The sequence below is a fragment of the Phaenicophaeus curvirostris genome, chromosome 6 (genome assembly GCF_032191515.1).
Source record: "Phaenicophaeus curvirostris isolate KB17595 chromosome 6, BPBGC_Pcur_1.0, whole genome shotgun sequence".
Taxonomy (NCBI): domain Eukaryota; kingdom Metazoa; phylum Chordata; class Aves; order Cuculiformes; family Cuculidae; genus Phaenicophaeus; species Phaenicophaeus curvirostris.
In genome coordinates, this window is record NC_091397.1 from 8,449,775 (window position 1) to 8,466,468 (window position 16,694).

General features: G+C 39.5%; 1 protein-coding gene across 5 annotated transcripts in view; it reads left to right on the forward strand.

Moving 5' to 3' along the window:
* The window catches only part of DPP6 (dipeptidyl peptidase like 6), a 568,651-nt gene that overhangs the window by 378,028 nt on the left and 173,929 nt on the right, over positions 1-16,694 (forward strand). For all 5 annotated transcript variants that reach the window (XM_069859300.1, XM_069859303.1, XM_069859299.1 and 2 more), the window contains exon 2: positions 10,637-10,751. In XM_069859300.1, the coding sequence (XP_069715401.1) occupies positions 10,637-10,751 (115 nt within the window). The remainder of the gene's footprint in view (positions 1-10,636; positions 10,752-16,694) is intronic.

Sequence of the window (16,694 nt, forward strand, 5' to 3'; positions counted from 1 at the left end):
TTTTGAACAAAATATGACCAAGAGTGTTCTTTCAGTAGTCATGCTCCTATGGTATTGTGCCACAGTTAGCACAGCTCAGTGTGGGAAAGAAAGTTGGCATCTTGCTTTCCCAAGGGAAAATGACTTATTGTTTGTTGGTTGTGTTTACTGCCACCCAGAAAGTCTTCAAAATGAAAATAAATGACTTTGCAAAGCTCTTTGTAATATGCTGCGAGAACCCTAGTAAAAATAGAAATCAATTAAAACAGACCAAGCATAAGACTCATAAACCTTTGGAGACCTTGGAATCACTTTGCCTGACAGCAGGCCTCAGTGCTGAGCCTGGCACTCATGGCAAAAGCCCAAGTACCCATCGAAGAGCTGTAATTCTTCAAGCTACAGTTTTCCTAAGCTAGATCTGGGCAAGGGCCAGGGGGAGTTAAGGCCTTTTTTAAAAAATTTCATGAAAATCGAATCAGGATATCCGTGAAGTGGTTTCTGGTTCAAGAACATCTGAGACAAGCCTGAGCAAATCCCTTTACGAGAACTGAGATGTTACATGGGTTTCCCAGCTATTCTGAGGACAGTCTTGCAGCCTGTGGACTCTCCTCCCTGCTTCTGTATTCAAGCCATGCTTGCAGAAGTCATGACAGTTGCTCCTAGCCAGAAAGAAATAGGTAATGTTATGAAAAAGGAAAAGACAGCCATCCTTTCACTGTTGCATCCCTTGCTCCTTACTTCTTCATGACTAATGGTACGAGCAAACAAATTATTTTCCTTAAGAGTAAAAATTGCAGAACTGGGGGTGCATTGGGAGCTGTATCTTATATTTAGGATTTAGAATTTAAATGGAGTTTAAGGATGTGTTTATAAGGTGAAGTAACCTGGAGGGTTGCTGGGGGCCAAGCATAGGTGATGACTGGTGTGGTTTGTTAACATGCTAACAGACATGGTTTTGGCCCATTACTAGCATGTCTGTCCCAGGACTATCACAGAAAACCTGGGGTTCAGAGTGGGTCAGGGACTGTTTTGGTAATGAAGTTATGATATACTAGTGCTGCACTGCAGGGTAACAGGGTTTGCCAGTTGTGGGTGATGGGTGTGCTCTGCCAATTGCCCTTGGGATAAAAGAACATATTTTGGGCTGCTTTTATAGCTGGTTTATATTTATTTACAAAATCAGACATGGAAGATTCAGGAGATGAGAAGAAAGGGAGAGAGACTAAGCAAAAAGATATTGGTTGTAGAGGATAGAGACTTGGACTTAGCTGGGAAAGAAGAACCTTCATTCTGTGTCCTACTCCAAGAGATGCTAATGTTTGTTTCATGTAAAAGCCCCGTGTAGAATGCAGGTCCACTCCTACAAACTGTTTTTCCATTGTTCAACATATTCCTTCTATGTCTTTCTATTAAAATCTTCTCTACACACTGTGGATGGAATCACTGCATTAAAGACTGTCGTGTGTTAACCCCAGTTGGCAAATAAGCCAGCTACTCACTCAGTCACCTTGGTGGGATGGAGGAAGAGAAAAAAATGAGAAAACTTGTGGATTGAGATAAAGATGGTTTAATAGGTAAAGAAAAGCTGCGCACTCAAAGAAAACAAGGCACTACTTCCCATCATTAGGTAGGTGTTCAGCTGTCTCCTGGGGAGCAGTGTCCATCTCACAAAATGCTGACTTGGGAAGAAAAACACCACCACTCCAAGCATCCCCCCCTGCCCCTTCTTCCCCTGGTGTTTATAGCTGAGGATGACACCATATCGTATGGAAGATCCCTTTGAGCAGTTGGGGTCAGCTGTCCTAGCTGTTTCCTCTTCCAACTTCTTGTGCACCCCAAGCCCACTCGCTGGTGGGGTGGTATGAAAAGGCCTTGACTCTGAGCAAGGACTGCTCAGCGAAAACTAAAACATCCTGTATTATCAATGATGTTTCCAGCACAAACCCAAACCACAGCCTGATACAAGCTACTATGAAGAAAATTAATTCCATTCCAACCAAAACCAGTACAAAGGCCTGCATATGAAATATGACTTGAGTTTTCTAGCCTTTGCTCTTAGAAACAACAGAATGTTAAGATCCTCTTTAAGGTAAAATTATAAGTAGCATCTTAATATAAACATTACTACAATGAAGAATAATGCAATTTTGTTGCCTTTGAAACATGCATACATCAAAAAAAAATTGTATCTTTCAAAACAGAAAATGGCTGGTGCTTAAAATAAAAGTTGTATAAAAGACGTATAAAAATAATCTGTGAATTTTAACATCCAGAAGAACCCTGGAGTCCATGTTTTACACACCTCCTACTCTATACTTTGATTTTAATATGATATTCACATGTGTGAAAAGTCCAGCACCTTAATCTGGTTGATTTATGACATATGGAATAGGTTAAAAGACTCAGGTGGGCTGCCAAAAATGTTATTGACCTCAGTAAGGGTGAGTTCTGGCTTGAAATAGGGAGGAGCTTTTTTCTCTCATGAGATCCTACTGGTTTATTTGAGATTGCTTGGTTTGGTTTGTTTTTCCTGCTGAAGTCAACTCATATTTCAACTTTTACTTTTGAAATTGCATTATTATCATAGAGTCATTAAGGTTGGAAAACACCTCTAAGATTATCAAGTCCAGCTGTCATGCCTACTAAACCATGTCCTGAGTGCCGTGGCTACGTGTTTTTTTGAACACCTCCAGGGATGTTGACTCCACCACTTCCCTGGGCAGAATATTATAGGCTTTGATCAAATATTCTCTTCCCCCCCAAGGAAACACTGAATTCTCACTGCAGCTTCCTCATCCCTGCAGTGCTATCCCATGCCTGCCACTTGCTCTGTTTGTGTCCCTCACCTCCTCATGTAACTTCAGGGCTTGGTTTGTCCAACTGCTCGCATGACCATGGGACCTTCAGGAGCCACGACCTTTCAGCCCTCACACCAGCCATTGATCTCATCTGAAATCTTCAATCCACCATCACCCTCTAAGAAGTGATGATGAGAGAAACATATTTTGAACACAAAGCAGGTGATATATTAGATATTAGTGGCAGATGGTGGTTGGCATGGTGGGTTGTAGTGAGCGTGCTTCTCTCTTTCTGTTCTTTTATTTCCTCATACATGCATGAAGCTTTGCTGTATGTAATGAGTTGTGTATGTCAACCAATGGAGGTTGTCCTCCCCTAGTCCCCAGCTGCTTTAATTCACGCATGATTTCATATAATAATTACAGTATCACAGTGTGTTTGCAAGTAACCTGCCAAGGTAATTTTTACTTTATTAACATGAAGTGCAATTTCTGCATCCTGAGTTTGATGGACACCTCAGGAGAGTGCAAAATGAAATTGATAAACCTGTTTTTTTCCCCTGTGCTGTACACACCGTTTTCATATTCCTCTTCCCACTGTCTCTGCATCGCAGCAACCTCAAAAAGCGCTGTCTTCGCAGCTCTTTCTCGTGTTGTTGCCAAACAAAATATTTAGGAATTAAATTTTATTCACTTCATGTTTTTCTTTCTGTACCATTTATAAACAAATTGTTTATAAACTAGATTACAGGGAAAAAAAATACCTAGGAGTTGGTAAAATATAATATGAAAAAGAATTTCTACCACCGTCTTTCAGAGAAATTAAACACCTCGCTATTTTCTTTATCACAAATTCTTCCTTGGTGTTCAGAATCAGAGAAGCTTCTTTTCCCATTTGTTGAGATCGTAATTCTTCAAGAAATAGAATAGAGAGATGTCATCCTGATGTGCCTTGGCAACTTCACCTTTTGCAGATGCTTTCTGCATAGGTATTAACTGTTTCAAGGCTTGCGTGTGTGTTCTGTCTCTGGTTTGGAGCCAGGCTGTCAGAGCATTATCACAGAAAAACTAGAGCTGTGGCATACAGGGGCCCTGGGATCAGTGATATAATCTGTGGCATTTGGGCTTGCCAGATTTTCATGGATCTGATGAAAATACAGACTCTTATGGGATAAAATTCTAAGCATCAAACCAAGTTTAACTGATGCCATGGCAGATATTTCACCCACAGAGATGATTTGGTTCTGTTTCAGTGGATCAATGTGTGTGCTTATATTAAACAGTGAAATAAAATCAAAGAAATACTGTTGATTTTATGGGTTCTCTCACTATTGGGAATGAATCTTTAATTATTACTTGAATTATAGTAGCATCTAAGGGCTGTGAGGATTCTCAGTCCACCTGTGCCAGGTGCTATAAAACCATCTAGGTTACACCATATGAATGAACCTCACTGATGGGGAAAAAGTAGTGAAGATTAATAAGATGAAATTAAATCAAGACTATCAAAGTTCTTGGCTAAGAGAATCTGTAATTACGTATGTTGTGTGTCATACATGTGTGCAATATTCTCATCTCCTTTATTCTGCGCATGAGTCAGAAGATGGTCATGTTCTAGGCTGGAACCACTCTTAGTACTGGTGTTCACTTCCTGAGATTTTGTCACCTTGAGAACAGGCTTCTGGCGTGATTTTCAGAGACCATAATGTCAACTACATTTCTTTGATTTTTATTTCAGTGTTTAGTATAAACACACACATTCGCTCCCTAAGACTTCTGTCTTATTTTGGAAATTCCATGTACTCGCTTTGCCCCTAAGCACTACGAATAATTTGGGAAATCTTCAAATGGCAACACTGCTCATTTATACATTACAAGGAGATAGAAGGGTGTTTCAGTGTCGTTACTATACTTGGGAACAAAAGTCATGTGAGATGCCAGTTCAAAATATAGAGATGCTAAATTAATCTTTTAGTGCTGCTAGGTCTGGAGGAGATCCAAACCTGTTTTATTATAATGCTTATAAAAATGATGGGAAGTTATTAAATATCCATTTCCACAATACAGTATGGTCAGAGATCCCTGATGTTACTGTATTTAGATCTTTTTACAGATTGTTTTTCTTATTTAGAAGTAGTGCTGGGTTTTATTTGTAGCTGACAAATATTGGCTTTGCTCCAGTGGAGCCAATGATCTGTGTCAGTCAATCCTAACTGAGGATCTGGTGCCTTCTGCTCTAAAACTGTGGAAGACCCGTCATCTGTTAACACTAACAGTTAGGTGTAAGGTGCAGATGGCCTTTCTTTTCTCCTATAGGCTTTTTAATAGAAAAATAAGACTAAAAGTTCTGTCAAAGCATAAAACATGCAAGGTTTATTTTTACAAAGGGCTGAGTGTTAGATACAGCCTTTTCCTTGCTCGCTCTCAAATGCTCCCGTAGTGCCTATGCTCAAAGCATTTGCGTATGTGCACTTTGCAGAACACTGTGAGACGAAATGGAGCTACAGGACCAAAAGGAGTGGCTTTAGGGTATTCATAAAAGAGCCTCCCAGACATGCAGGGCAGGATAGTGTGTTGCATTGTGTGCAGGATAAAAGGTTTTTCTCACAGTTCTGGGGAGTAGACAGCAAAGATGTTAACTGTTATTAAGACATTGCTGTCTATTAGTAAAAGCTAATTATTATCAACTGAAGGTGAAGACAAACATACTGTAGTTGTCTTTCATCACCTCAACAGGCAGAATGGTTTTATCCCTCTGAAACTTTCTGTTGGGATTCTGCAGGAAAGCCCACATACATGCCATGCCTCATTTGTAAAAACAGACAAAGTTTTTATTCCTCTCACTCTGAAGTGTCACCTCTAGCACTGGAACAACTGAGTTTACTGTAGCCTCAGGCTTAGACTCTCTAAGCCTATCTGCAAACTGATTTCTATTCAGCATTGTACTTCAGCTAGAACACAGCTCCGGGTGGTCTGCAGCGGCAGGAGGGGAGGGAGCAAATAGGAAAGAGGGGGAAAGGAAAGAAAATAAATAAAAAAGCCCCAAACAGAAGTAACTCATCTTGAATTCAGAGATGAGAACGATGTAGTCCTGTGCTTATCATTGTTTATCTCTGTTACGATACTGCCTACGTTCTTTAGTGACCGAAGTTTCCACTGTGACAGGCAGAGTACCAAAAATTATTCCTGCCCATGAAGATCCTCTATCCTAACTTTAAGGCAGGAGATGAGCAGAGGATCCAGACAGGTGGAGGAGTGTGATGAGACAGTAAGGCAGTAGTGATCAGCCACATAAACAGATGTCTCAGTAAACCTCCTGCTGCAACCGTAGCAATGCATCTAGTTTATTTCCATTATCATTACAATTAATAGTTCTTTTTTGCAACACAAGGTTAATAATGTAACCATATAAATTACTTACTGTTTAACTCATTTTTTGTACTGTTCAGCAGTTATAACATGCAGCGATATTGTACTATAAAGAACTAATTAACAGCAAGATTATTTTCCCACTGAATTTCATGAGATTTTGCTGGGGTCAACAATGTTCCTATACCTTAATTCCTCAGTAAAGTTTGTTTTCTGGGCCATGTTCTGAAACTGGTGAGCTGACTTGCCAGAGACTGTGTGTTGACAAGCTCACTAGAAGAATTTTTTACTTACCATGTTTGTGAGTATGTAGCGTTTCATATTATTTAGTTAAAATTCAGAAGCAAATAAAAAAAGAAGCAGAGCTTGTAAGGATGGCAGGTATGGAAGCTATACCTAAGCTTGCTATAAACCCCATCCTGCCACCTCTGAAGCCAATAAAATACCTTGCAGTAGCTTTTGTTTCATACTTCATTTCTTGGGTTTGCTCCCCCCATTTTCTTTCTGATTTATGCTGGCTTAAGCCCTGCTTCAACAAGGGCCCTCATGTACATCACACATGTAGAATGTGTATGTTCCAGTATAACACACCTAGGTTTTATTGTAATTGCATGGAACTAGCAACTCTGTGTTGAAAAGTTGGAGTCCCACCATGACCAGCCTGCTATTGATACTTCAGAAATTTTGGTTCAGATTATATAACTTTAATTTAATTAAATTATACCAATGCTTGATAAATGATATCTATGTTATACTTCTTTCATTTAGCAATATAGACATGGCTATTCATTAAAAAAAAATTGTGCAGCATGAATTTTTGTTTTTAGAAGCTGTTATATTATTCTAATATAGCCACCATGCTGGCAGACTTTTGGCAGGTTTCAAATAAACATGCCAGATATAATTTTGTTGACAGCATCTTGGGTTGGAGTACATCCAGCTTTCATCCGTAACATGTCAGTACAGTGATTCTTTCACAGGCAGGAAAATATGTCATCACAGATCTGTATTTTAGAGTCTTAAAATACTGTAGATGTCTGGATTTATGGCTTCAAAGTCAACTTCACAGGTGGGTAGCGTTATTTTTCAATCATAAATGAAGATGAAAGTGATAACATTTACAGTTTTCAATATGCAGCATCAATGAAGTGTGCGTATGCTAAAACCTGTGGTAACATCTGCTTTCTCTTTCCTAATCCAAAAACAATTAAGGTTTTATGTAAGAGAAGGAAGGGGATGGGAAAAAAACAGCAAATGAAAAAAAGGAGAAAAACTGGGCTGAAGGGCTTTAGCGTATTTGGAGAGGTCGTGCAAGCATTGTGTTAGTTCTTCGTGAGAAGCAGAGAGTAGGTGACTCCTACCAATGAGTGCCTTTGTTTTAAAGTTTCCTTTTTATGTTGTTTTAAGTAGAATCATTTTGTGCGTGCTTGGTTTATTTCCATTTCTTTAATATGCTTATATTCTAGTATTAAAACTAAAGTGGCATATTTAGGATTAACATCCATTGTTCACAAAGAGCATCAGCTTTCTTGTTGGTTTAGATCTCTGTATTTGCATCTGCAAGCTGAGAACTTTCAAGAACGGGCAAATTATAGCTTTGTGCTGTGAGTTGGAAATAAATCCTTCGAGGTGCCACTTCAAGAACGTGATTTTGTGTATGAATCTGTACCTATCTAGGGGTTAATTAATCACTGTCCTGCGTTCAGTTCCAAGCACAGAGGCTTTCCTGAGTAATATGAATAGGCAGCTGATATCCAGTTGTGGGGACTCCTGTTGAAGGGTGAGAGTTGACTGCAAAGAGCATGGGGTATCATGGACCAGTGGTGAGCCTGTAATGTCTTGAAAATAAAAGCTGTTCACAGTAACCCAACAACATCCCTAGGAATCCACAGAAATATAGATAGGAAAGATCCAAGACATCAGTGCTAGCATATGTATGGTGTGATGTGTGCTGATTTAGTATAAGTGACTCCATTGAAAAAGACTTAAAATGTCCGAGAAGAACGAAAAAGCTGCTTTCTAATCCCATCTGAATAAAGCTGTTTACCTTTCTTTGAAATATCATTTAACTCTCCTTGCTTTTTATCAGGGGAAATTTCCTGATGGAATTTTGAAAAGAAAGTGAAAGCATTCCTTTCTGTTTCCTTGCAGTGTATTAAACCCCGATGTTTTGTTTATGAATAGTTTTCCTTTTCTTGTTACATTAGAAAATCCCTTTGTTGTGATTCTTCTCAAATATCAGTTGAGTGACTGAAGATTTAATGGGATTATGGTGTGATAATGGATTCAGTGGAAGTATTGATATCCTGAGAGCTTAAGCATGCATGTGGATTTCTATCACATTGGGACCCAAGAATGGGAATACTTCACTTATTGCAAGGTTTTGTTAAGCTTATGGACTACATTTGTATTTGTAGGACTAATTCACATTCATGAACTATTTTTTTTAAATTTTAAAACTTTATAACAATTCAAAAGTGAGATATTATTTTCAGGAACGTGACTGTTGTTATCAGTCTTGAGTTTTGCCTGCACCTTACATCTGTCCTTCAGACAGTGTTAGGACTTCGTTGGGTAGAGGCACTGTGGTTTTTCAGCTGCTTCTCCTCAGTTCTCCTGTCATCCATCTAGGTCCCACTGTGCCCTGCTGTGAAGGGAAGAATATTTCTGCCATGTATTAAGAAGCCCTGGATTCCTTTCCTGGCTTTATTTCTTTTTCGAGCCTATTTGCATCACCTGAAAAATGGGGCCATACGATTTTCCTAAAAAAAAAAGGGTGCTAGAAGACTAAAGTAATTAATATTTGCATTTGTGCTTATGGTGAGGACAGTATAAAAATGCAAATATTTATATTCTTTCTGGGTTTTTGTTGACAAAACTGCATTTCTCAAGGCTCCTGACCTACTTCTCAGATTTTTCTCCAGTGAGAATAATAAACTATAAATTTGTTCCTTCTAATTATTTTTCAATTCAAATAGAAAGCCAAGTTCAAATGAGGAAAAGGCAAGGAGGAGAGAGGGTGCTAACTTCTACTCCTCTTTGCCAGAAGGAAAAGAACCATTATGTCTTTTCCAGAACTAGAATAAATAATGAAATACAGTTGCTACCTCAGATGCCTAATGCCTCAAACCTGGCTTTCCATTGCAGATGTATAGCCTTTGTAACAGATAGATCCCCAAACGTATAGGAGGACAGTCTCAACATTATCTTTTTCTGTGGAATGGATTCTTGATATGGAAAAAGTTGAAAAATATTTCCCAGTGTTTCCTAAAAGCAAAACTATGAGGTTTGCCTGACCTTCCTGTTCAGGTCATGTTGCTGTGTATAAAAAAAAAAGTTACTGTAAGTAAAACAAACTCTCTGAATTACAGAAAAACTTAATGTTATTATGAAGGCGTTTGTTTTCCTGAAAAAAAAAATAGAAAAAAAAAAAAAAGAAGAATCTTTAAAGGAAGTACCAACAGGTCTATCTTATAGCCACCATCTCTCATGATAAACAAAATGAGGAGAAAATTCTAAATCGGTGAAGTCAACGAAGAGAAGCATCTAGAGTTGTTTTGGCTGTGAGGCCAGATCCCTTGAGTGAATTCAGCCTTCCAGGAAAGTGGAGTGCACTGATGTTTCATATGGTTCCTGGGGATGCTTCAATGCATGAATGAAATCACATTTAATGCATAATGCTGAAGGGAATCCAGCAAAATCATGAAAAGGATAAAGTTCAATAAATATTTAAGATCTGACTGTGAACGCAGCACTTCATAAAAACCTCAATCTTGAGAGCAGGGGTGCTGTATACATCATAGACAGAACATATTGTGCAACCTCAAGGAAGTCAAAGTTAATCAGTCAATATTGACGGAACTTTTGTTCTAAAGTTTTAAGGATGTGATTATATTTAATGTATATACTAGATGTGAAGCCAGTCTTCCATGTCCTTAGACCTACCAACCTCAGAATGCATGCAAGGTGGCCTGAGAAGATGTGATGTTTTCAGAGAAGGCAGAAAGGTTTGCCATGGGGATATCCATATTGTTTCTTATCTCCATACATGCCCCTGTGAATTATTTATCTTCCTGTATGCTTTTCTGGCATCTTACTATAGAAGTCTCTTGAAGGTTACAGTAAAGCTCTTTATTTGGATTTAATGAGAGTTGGTAGGAAATCGGCTTTTGATAAGTGAGTTTAGATGAGAGCTGATGTAGGCAGCTGGTGTCTGAATGCAAGGAGGCGGTGGGATGTGTGGATTATTCTACTGAGCATCCTATGGGTGCATTGCATTTATTCATTGTATAATCTGACTTGGAATGAATAAAATGAATACCACGATGTGTTGTAATGGCATGAGTTGTATTTGTCTTATGGGCCTCACCCACCATGGTCACAGAGTGCATGGTGTAGTTCTGTGGGAATGTGTTGCTGTTTGAGTTCTACTGTTCATTTCCTTATTGAAGTGCCTTTTCTGAATGTTCACTTTCTTTTGTTGTTTCTAGGAGCTGGTGGGGAGTAATCCTCCACAAAGAAACTGGAAGGGAATTGCAATTGCCTTACTTGTTATTCTTGTTATCTGCTCCCTGATTGTCACATCTGTTATACTACTGACACCAGGTATTTATGACCTTTAACTCACTTCCATTCTGTTTTTCTTCTGCAATTTTACACTTCCAAGGGTAAAGGGATTGCAAACTGACTGCAAAGTTAACATCAAATGAATCATCCTTCCTGCTCTTTAGCTTGATGTGACGCAGAGTTCAAGGCCATTCTTAGGTAGATTGTTTTAGACTTTTATATTTTGATTCAAAGATCAGGGCCATTGAGTTGAAGGTACAACGGTGAAACTTGGTTGCCTAAAGGTAGGTGGGGAGTGTCAGTTCAGATGATCCAGGGTATGAGAGACAGCAACCACCAGTTTGACAGTATATCCTAGAGCATATGCTTGGGCACTTAAATCCCATCTATTGATTTTTAAATCAGACCGTAGTGTTCCAGTTTACAAAGAAATCCCAGGTAACTATGAGTCAGATAGTGCTTAACCACAGCAAATAATTTGTAGCTTCCCAATAAGGGATTCTTTAGCTTAATCCCCTTACCAAGTTTCTGAAAATTTCTCTGCACAAAAGCTCTGTAAATTACTTCTCTGACACCACTGAGGTGGTAGGCTTGAATTTTAGTGTATATCATTATGGTTATTGATTATTACATATTTATACAGCCCTTTAAATTTCCATGACTGCTTATGGAGTAGAAATAATGCACTTTTGCAGCTCAGAGAAGATTGTGACCTGAATAGGAAAAGACAAATGAAAGAGAGAAATGAGAGGAGAGACACAGAAAAGATGATTCAGTGTCAGAAAGGGTAAACAGCTACATAACAGAAGGTGGTAGAAGGTCCCCTGCAGAGGGATGTAGAGGAGAAAAAAAGAGGCTCCTTGGATGAGTACATGCAAGTGATTCTAGTGGGCAGCAGGGCAGAGGACAGAGCTGAGGGTGGAAATGGTGGCAAGAGAAATGAAAACATAGGAAATGGAAGAGCACAGGACAGTGAAGTGGAAAAGTGAGATGAAAGTTGTGGGACAGAAATTACCAGCTCATAGTATCTGAACTGACATCTAGTTCAGCAGACTTGGGCCATCTTTAATAATTCTTATCCCACAGTCCAGTGGTGGTAGACTGGAGACATTGACAAATCAAGAAAAACAGGACTTCACTGAATTAATGTGAAAATTAATGAAACTATCGCTGTTATCTTTTTGATTATGTATCATCATGCCACATTCAGTTTATGTCATGCTAACCTGAAGTTTTCAATATAAATGTAAGCAGCACATGGCCATGCTGGACTAATTAATTAATTTAATTAATTAAGATTAAACTTAATTAAGGTTCATTTTAAAAATTGCCTTTGCTAGGGTTCAGATTTAACATCTTTGAACAGTGCAGTTCATCTGTGAGATGTTTTGGGCATGGTCTGTGGACTCTACTAACATCAGGCACCATTACTTGCAGGGACAAATATTATCCCTTACCCACTAAGCATGGAAATATCACCTTATATTTTACAGAAGTGAGGCCCCAAAGTTTTCAAAAATACATGCTGAAGTATAGATTCCTAAACCCACACTTGTGGTCTTGAAGAAGTTGTCAGTGGCTTGCACTGCATAGATGAGACCATGTGTGCCACTTCCATCAAGAGCAGGATTCGATATAGTTGGATATATGGGGAGAAGAGTAAACATACCTTTACGGTTCTAAATACAGTTGAAGTCATGAGTCATTCCTTTTACAAGACGATTTGTAATAATGATTTCTTCATAAGTATGATCAGAATGATAGCTGGTGAGGATTTAGCAGCTCTGATTTCAATACTAGCCTCCACTATAGACCTCATTTAGGTCTTCTCTTGACCCTACTCCCACTTCTCCATAGAGAAAATCACACATAAAATCCAAGTAAGTGCCTAGACAGAAAAGATGTACTGATCGTTGAGATCTAGTTTATGCTTTCTAATTTAGGAAGACACAAGTAAATATGAGTTATTATGATGACCATCTTTTTTGTGTAGTATGAATTGGGAATGTGAAATACCCACATTCATTTATAAATAAAATTCACAAGTATATTTTTGTGTTTACATTTGGATGTGAGTACACAAAGGTATTCTGTTTGGGATATGTGAGCATGTATACACATTAATCACGCAGTTATTGGTATGTACTCAGTAACAATTCCAGATAGCACTGTTGAGAGTGTCTCTGTGCTTACAACTTGGGAGTACACAAAATAATTTTCTATGCTAAAATTTCCATTTGTATTTTTTGAGATTTCCGATTACCTGAAATGCCGGCAAACTGGAATTGGGTTATTTTTTCCCCCTGCCAGGGTTATAGGACTGTGTTCTACATACATATACAAGAACTCTAAGCTCACTACTACTTCTGTTTTATTATGGATCCAGAGTGCTTCATGGTGAGACTCTGCCAAGGGTAAAATCAGATAGCTTAGGTTGCTGCTGTGGCTTGGCAGCTGCCAAGCTTAGTCTTCTCTTGGGCCACTGGCCCTGCAGCTTGTTATGAGAACACGTTATGGTACTGAGTAACAGGAGAATCGTTTCACAGCCATTTCCTACCAGCCGGTGCTAAGCAAAATGTTGAGGCTAGTTTATTATTACATTGCTAATCCTGATGAGTAGCACATCCCAACAAGGTAGGAGTGGGGAAGAGAGAGAAGCCTGTCCCAAAGGGGAAGCAAACTCTGCATTTACCTGCCATAAAATAGTTCACTGGAAGAGGAAATATTTATCTTTTTGTAGTCAAGCTGAAAAATAAGTGATGGCTATTTGAACAACAGGCGAAGAAGGGACAGGAGGAGTGGGAAAGAAGAAGAAACAGTTTTGCGGTTTTGTGCATAAGATGGAGATCATCTGCTACATGTGAGAGTGGCATCAGAGGGAAAAAAACTAAAACTGGTTCACTGGAAATGTCTCAAGCAGATTCAGTTTGACATGGCAAAGCACAGTGCTTGCAAGTACTTCAAAATGTTAAAGTCTTCCTTCTCATAATAACATTGGAGTCTAGCCTGACGCTGTCCTGCTAGTACAAATGTCCTTTTGAATTTTATCTCTGAATTCCTTACTTGTGCCTGTCTATCTTGGTCTGCTCCCTGGCTGGGAAACTAGCGCTTTTGTTTCAAAAGCCTGTTTTGGAGCGTAACACCAAGGGATGCAATGCAGAGGTGCTCTAAACCCAGTGCTGAGCATAATACTGTGCTGTGCTGTCCTATCCCATCCCTACAGAGCGTAATTTGAGGCAAGTATGGGATAAAGTGCAACATCCAGGCTTGTAGTTCATATTCAGACAAAGAAAAGTAGTTAACTGGACGCATAACTTGCATCATGATGGTGGTATTTCCTAATACTGTGAAAGTCAGGGTAGTCTCCTGCAAAACCAAGAATGAGCAGTAAGGTGGGAGATGGCAGAGGTCTGCTTAGGAGGATAGATGCTGATAAAGGTCTCTAATGATTGAGGAGGAAAGGGATTTATATCTCTTCAATATTTAAAGAAGGTTTTGGCTCTGGATTCGGCTTTAGAAAGGGTGAAATTCCTGCTGTTTTGGGTTACTCAGAGGCAGGTCATTCACCCTGCCTAAAGATTGGATCACAAACTGGTTACAGTGTGCTCTGCATTCAGCAGACACTGTAATTACAATAGCAGTGCTTTATTGCTGGCTAGTTCTTAGGTCTTATTTAATAAAATCCTAATAAAGCTTCACCATTTCTGAGTTTTATATATCCTTTAGTATACTAGAACAGTATTCTCAAAAGAAGCAGTAACTGGTGAAAGCTTGCATTTCTTACACTACAGTATACCACGTGCACACAGTTGCCTACAGTGAAGGACTCTGGTTTCATGTGTGTGAGTCCTGGCATTCCATCCACTTTTGAACATGTGAAGCTCTTTATACAAATGAAAAAAGTGTGGGACTGAGCTTTTCCTACTTGGTGGTTGTTCACTTGTTGCAACATATGGCTTTCTGGTAATATGCATCAGGTTCATTCCCTTCAAATCTGACCTTTAGCTGGAAAAAAGTACACCAAATTCCACATTAAAATTTTTACAAAATAATTAGGAAACATTTTTCAGAAATGATATTGAGGTAGTCATTCTGTAGCAAAAATTCACAGCATGCTATCAGACAGCCAAATGCATCACCTCATAAGCTTAGTATGACTTTTGCTATTTGGGAAGAGCAAGAAAATATCCTGTGACCAGCTGTGCAGGAGTGTAATTTGTTTGTTCACAGATGTTATATGTAAATGTGTATTATATGCCATTAAAAAAAAAAGTGGAATTTTAAAAAAGGGAAAGAGGCTGCCAGTTTGCCTTGTCTGGATGTGGTCTTTTCGACGCAGGGAGGTCTTCTGGGTGAAAAGGGGCTTAGTTTTACTTGGGAATAGAGCCAGCATGCTGAGGTGGGAAGGGAGTTCATGGTCTACTGGGTCAAGTCTGCTGAGAAGTGGACATTCATGGACACACACTCACTCACGTGCTTGCAGTGCATAGTAGCCCAAGAGTTGTATGAGAACATCATCTGACATTGATCGCAGGGATGATGGAAAGAAAGATGGGCACCCAAAGGTGACTGAAGCCTCCTAACCCATCAAGCAACCTCTGATCATTGCTGGAGTTAAGAAGATGCTTGAAAGAAAGGACTAGTACTGCAGTACCAGTCCTTTGCAGAGGCAAAACAGTTCAGGGTGGTCATCTCACAGCCTTTTTCCCTTCTGTTCTAAATTTTCTGGGAGTTTGAAAGATCTTTGATCTGCTTGTGTTCTGGAGTGCAAGGTTTCATCAATCCAGTGCTGACTTCAAGGATGAGGTGCAGACAGATGCAGCCCTAAGGTCTGACTAAGCAGGGTTCCCATCATACCTTTAATATTGCATAAAAAATAAAACTGATAAGGTTTTCACTTGGTTCTCTCAGCGTGTATCTTTGCTTTTTGGATGGTGGATTTCTGATCTGGCACTAAAATCACAAGTCCTTGTGCCACCTGTACCACTATGCTACTGTGCTATCAGATCCTGATTGGCTGCTGCCATCTGGGACATGAGCGCAAAAAAAGGGGTGGCACATGCTTAATCCTCTCCTTCCATAAACCCAAGGAGGCCTCAAGATCTCTGCACCAGGTATGGACACAACTTGCGTCAGCCACCTGGCTTAGACACTCTAAGACATGCTCAGAGACTGCCCCTCAGAAGAGGGAGGACTACCTGAGATCCCACGATTGCATGTCTTCCTCTTTGAATATCTCCACTGGGGCCAGAGGAATAAGGCAGGCATTTTTAATGATTTCTCTGACATACCTGTGTGTGAAATGAGAGGTCAGTAAATCTAATCTAAAAAAAAAAAAATTGATTGATTTATTTAGTTATTTTTCTCCCCAATCTCTGTGGCTGAGATTAATATTGTACATAGTTCATTATAGGACCTATTGCAGTTATTGGACCTATTGTGGCTTTTCAGTACTTAAAGGGGGCTTATAAGAAAGATGAAGGAAAACTTTTTAGGAGGGCCTGTAGCAATAGGATAAGGAGTAATGGTATTTACACTAAGAGAGGAGAGGTTTAGACTAGACATTAGGAAGAATTTTTTTACATCGAGGGTAGTGAAACACTAGAACAGGTTGCCCAGAGAGGTGGTAGATGCCCCATCCATGGAAACATTCAAGGTCAAGTTGGATGGAGCTCTGAGCAATGTCATTGAGTTGAAGATGTCCCTGCTCACTTCAGGGGTGTTAGACTGGATGACCTTTGTGGTCCTTTCTAATCGAAACCATCCTATGATTCTATTACAGTCAATGACAGGAGACAGTGAGGGAATCTGGACAAGAAAGATGCCTTAGGGAGGCCCCTAGGTGTGTACATTCACACTTCAGTTGCTACCTCTCCTTCCTGCTGTCCCATACGAGGAGTTCAAAGTACTATGAAGGCGCAGAGGTGGGGCAGCTCCCAGGCAGGCTGTGTCCATTGTGCACATAAAGAGGGAAGGAGAACA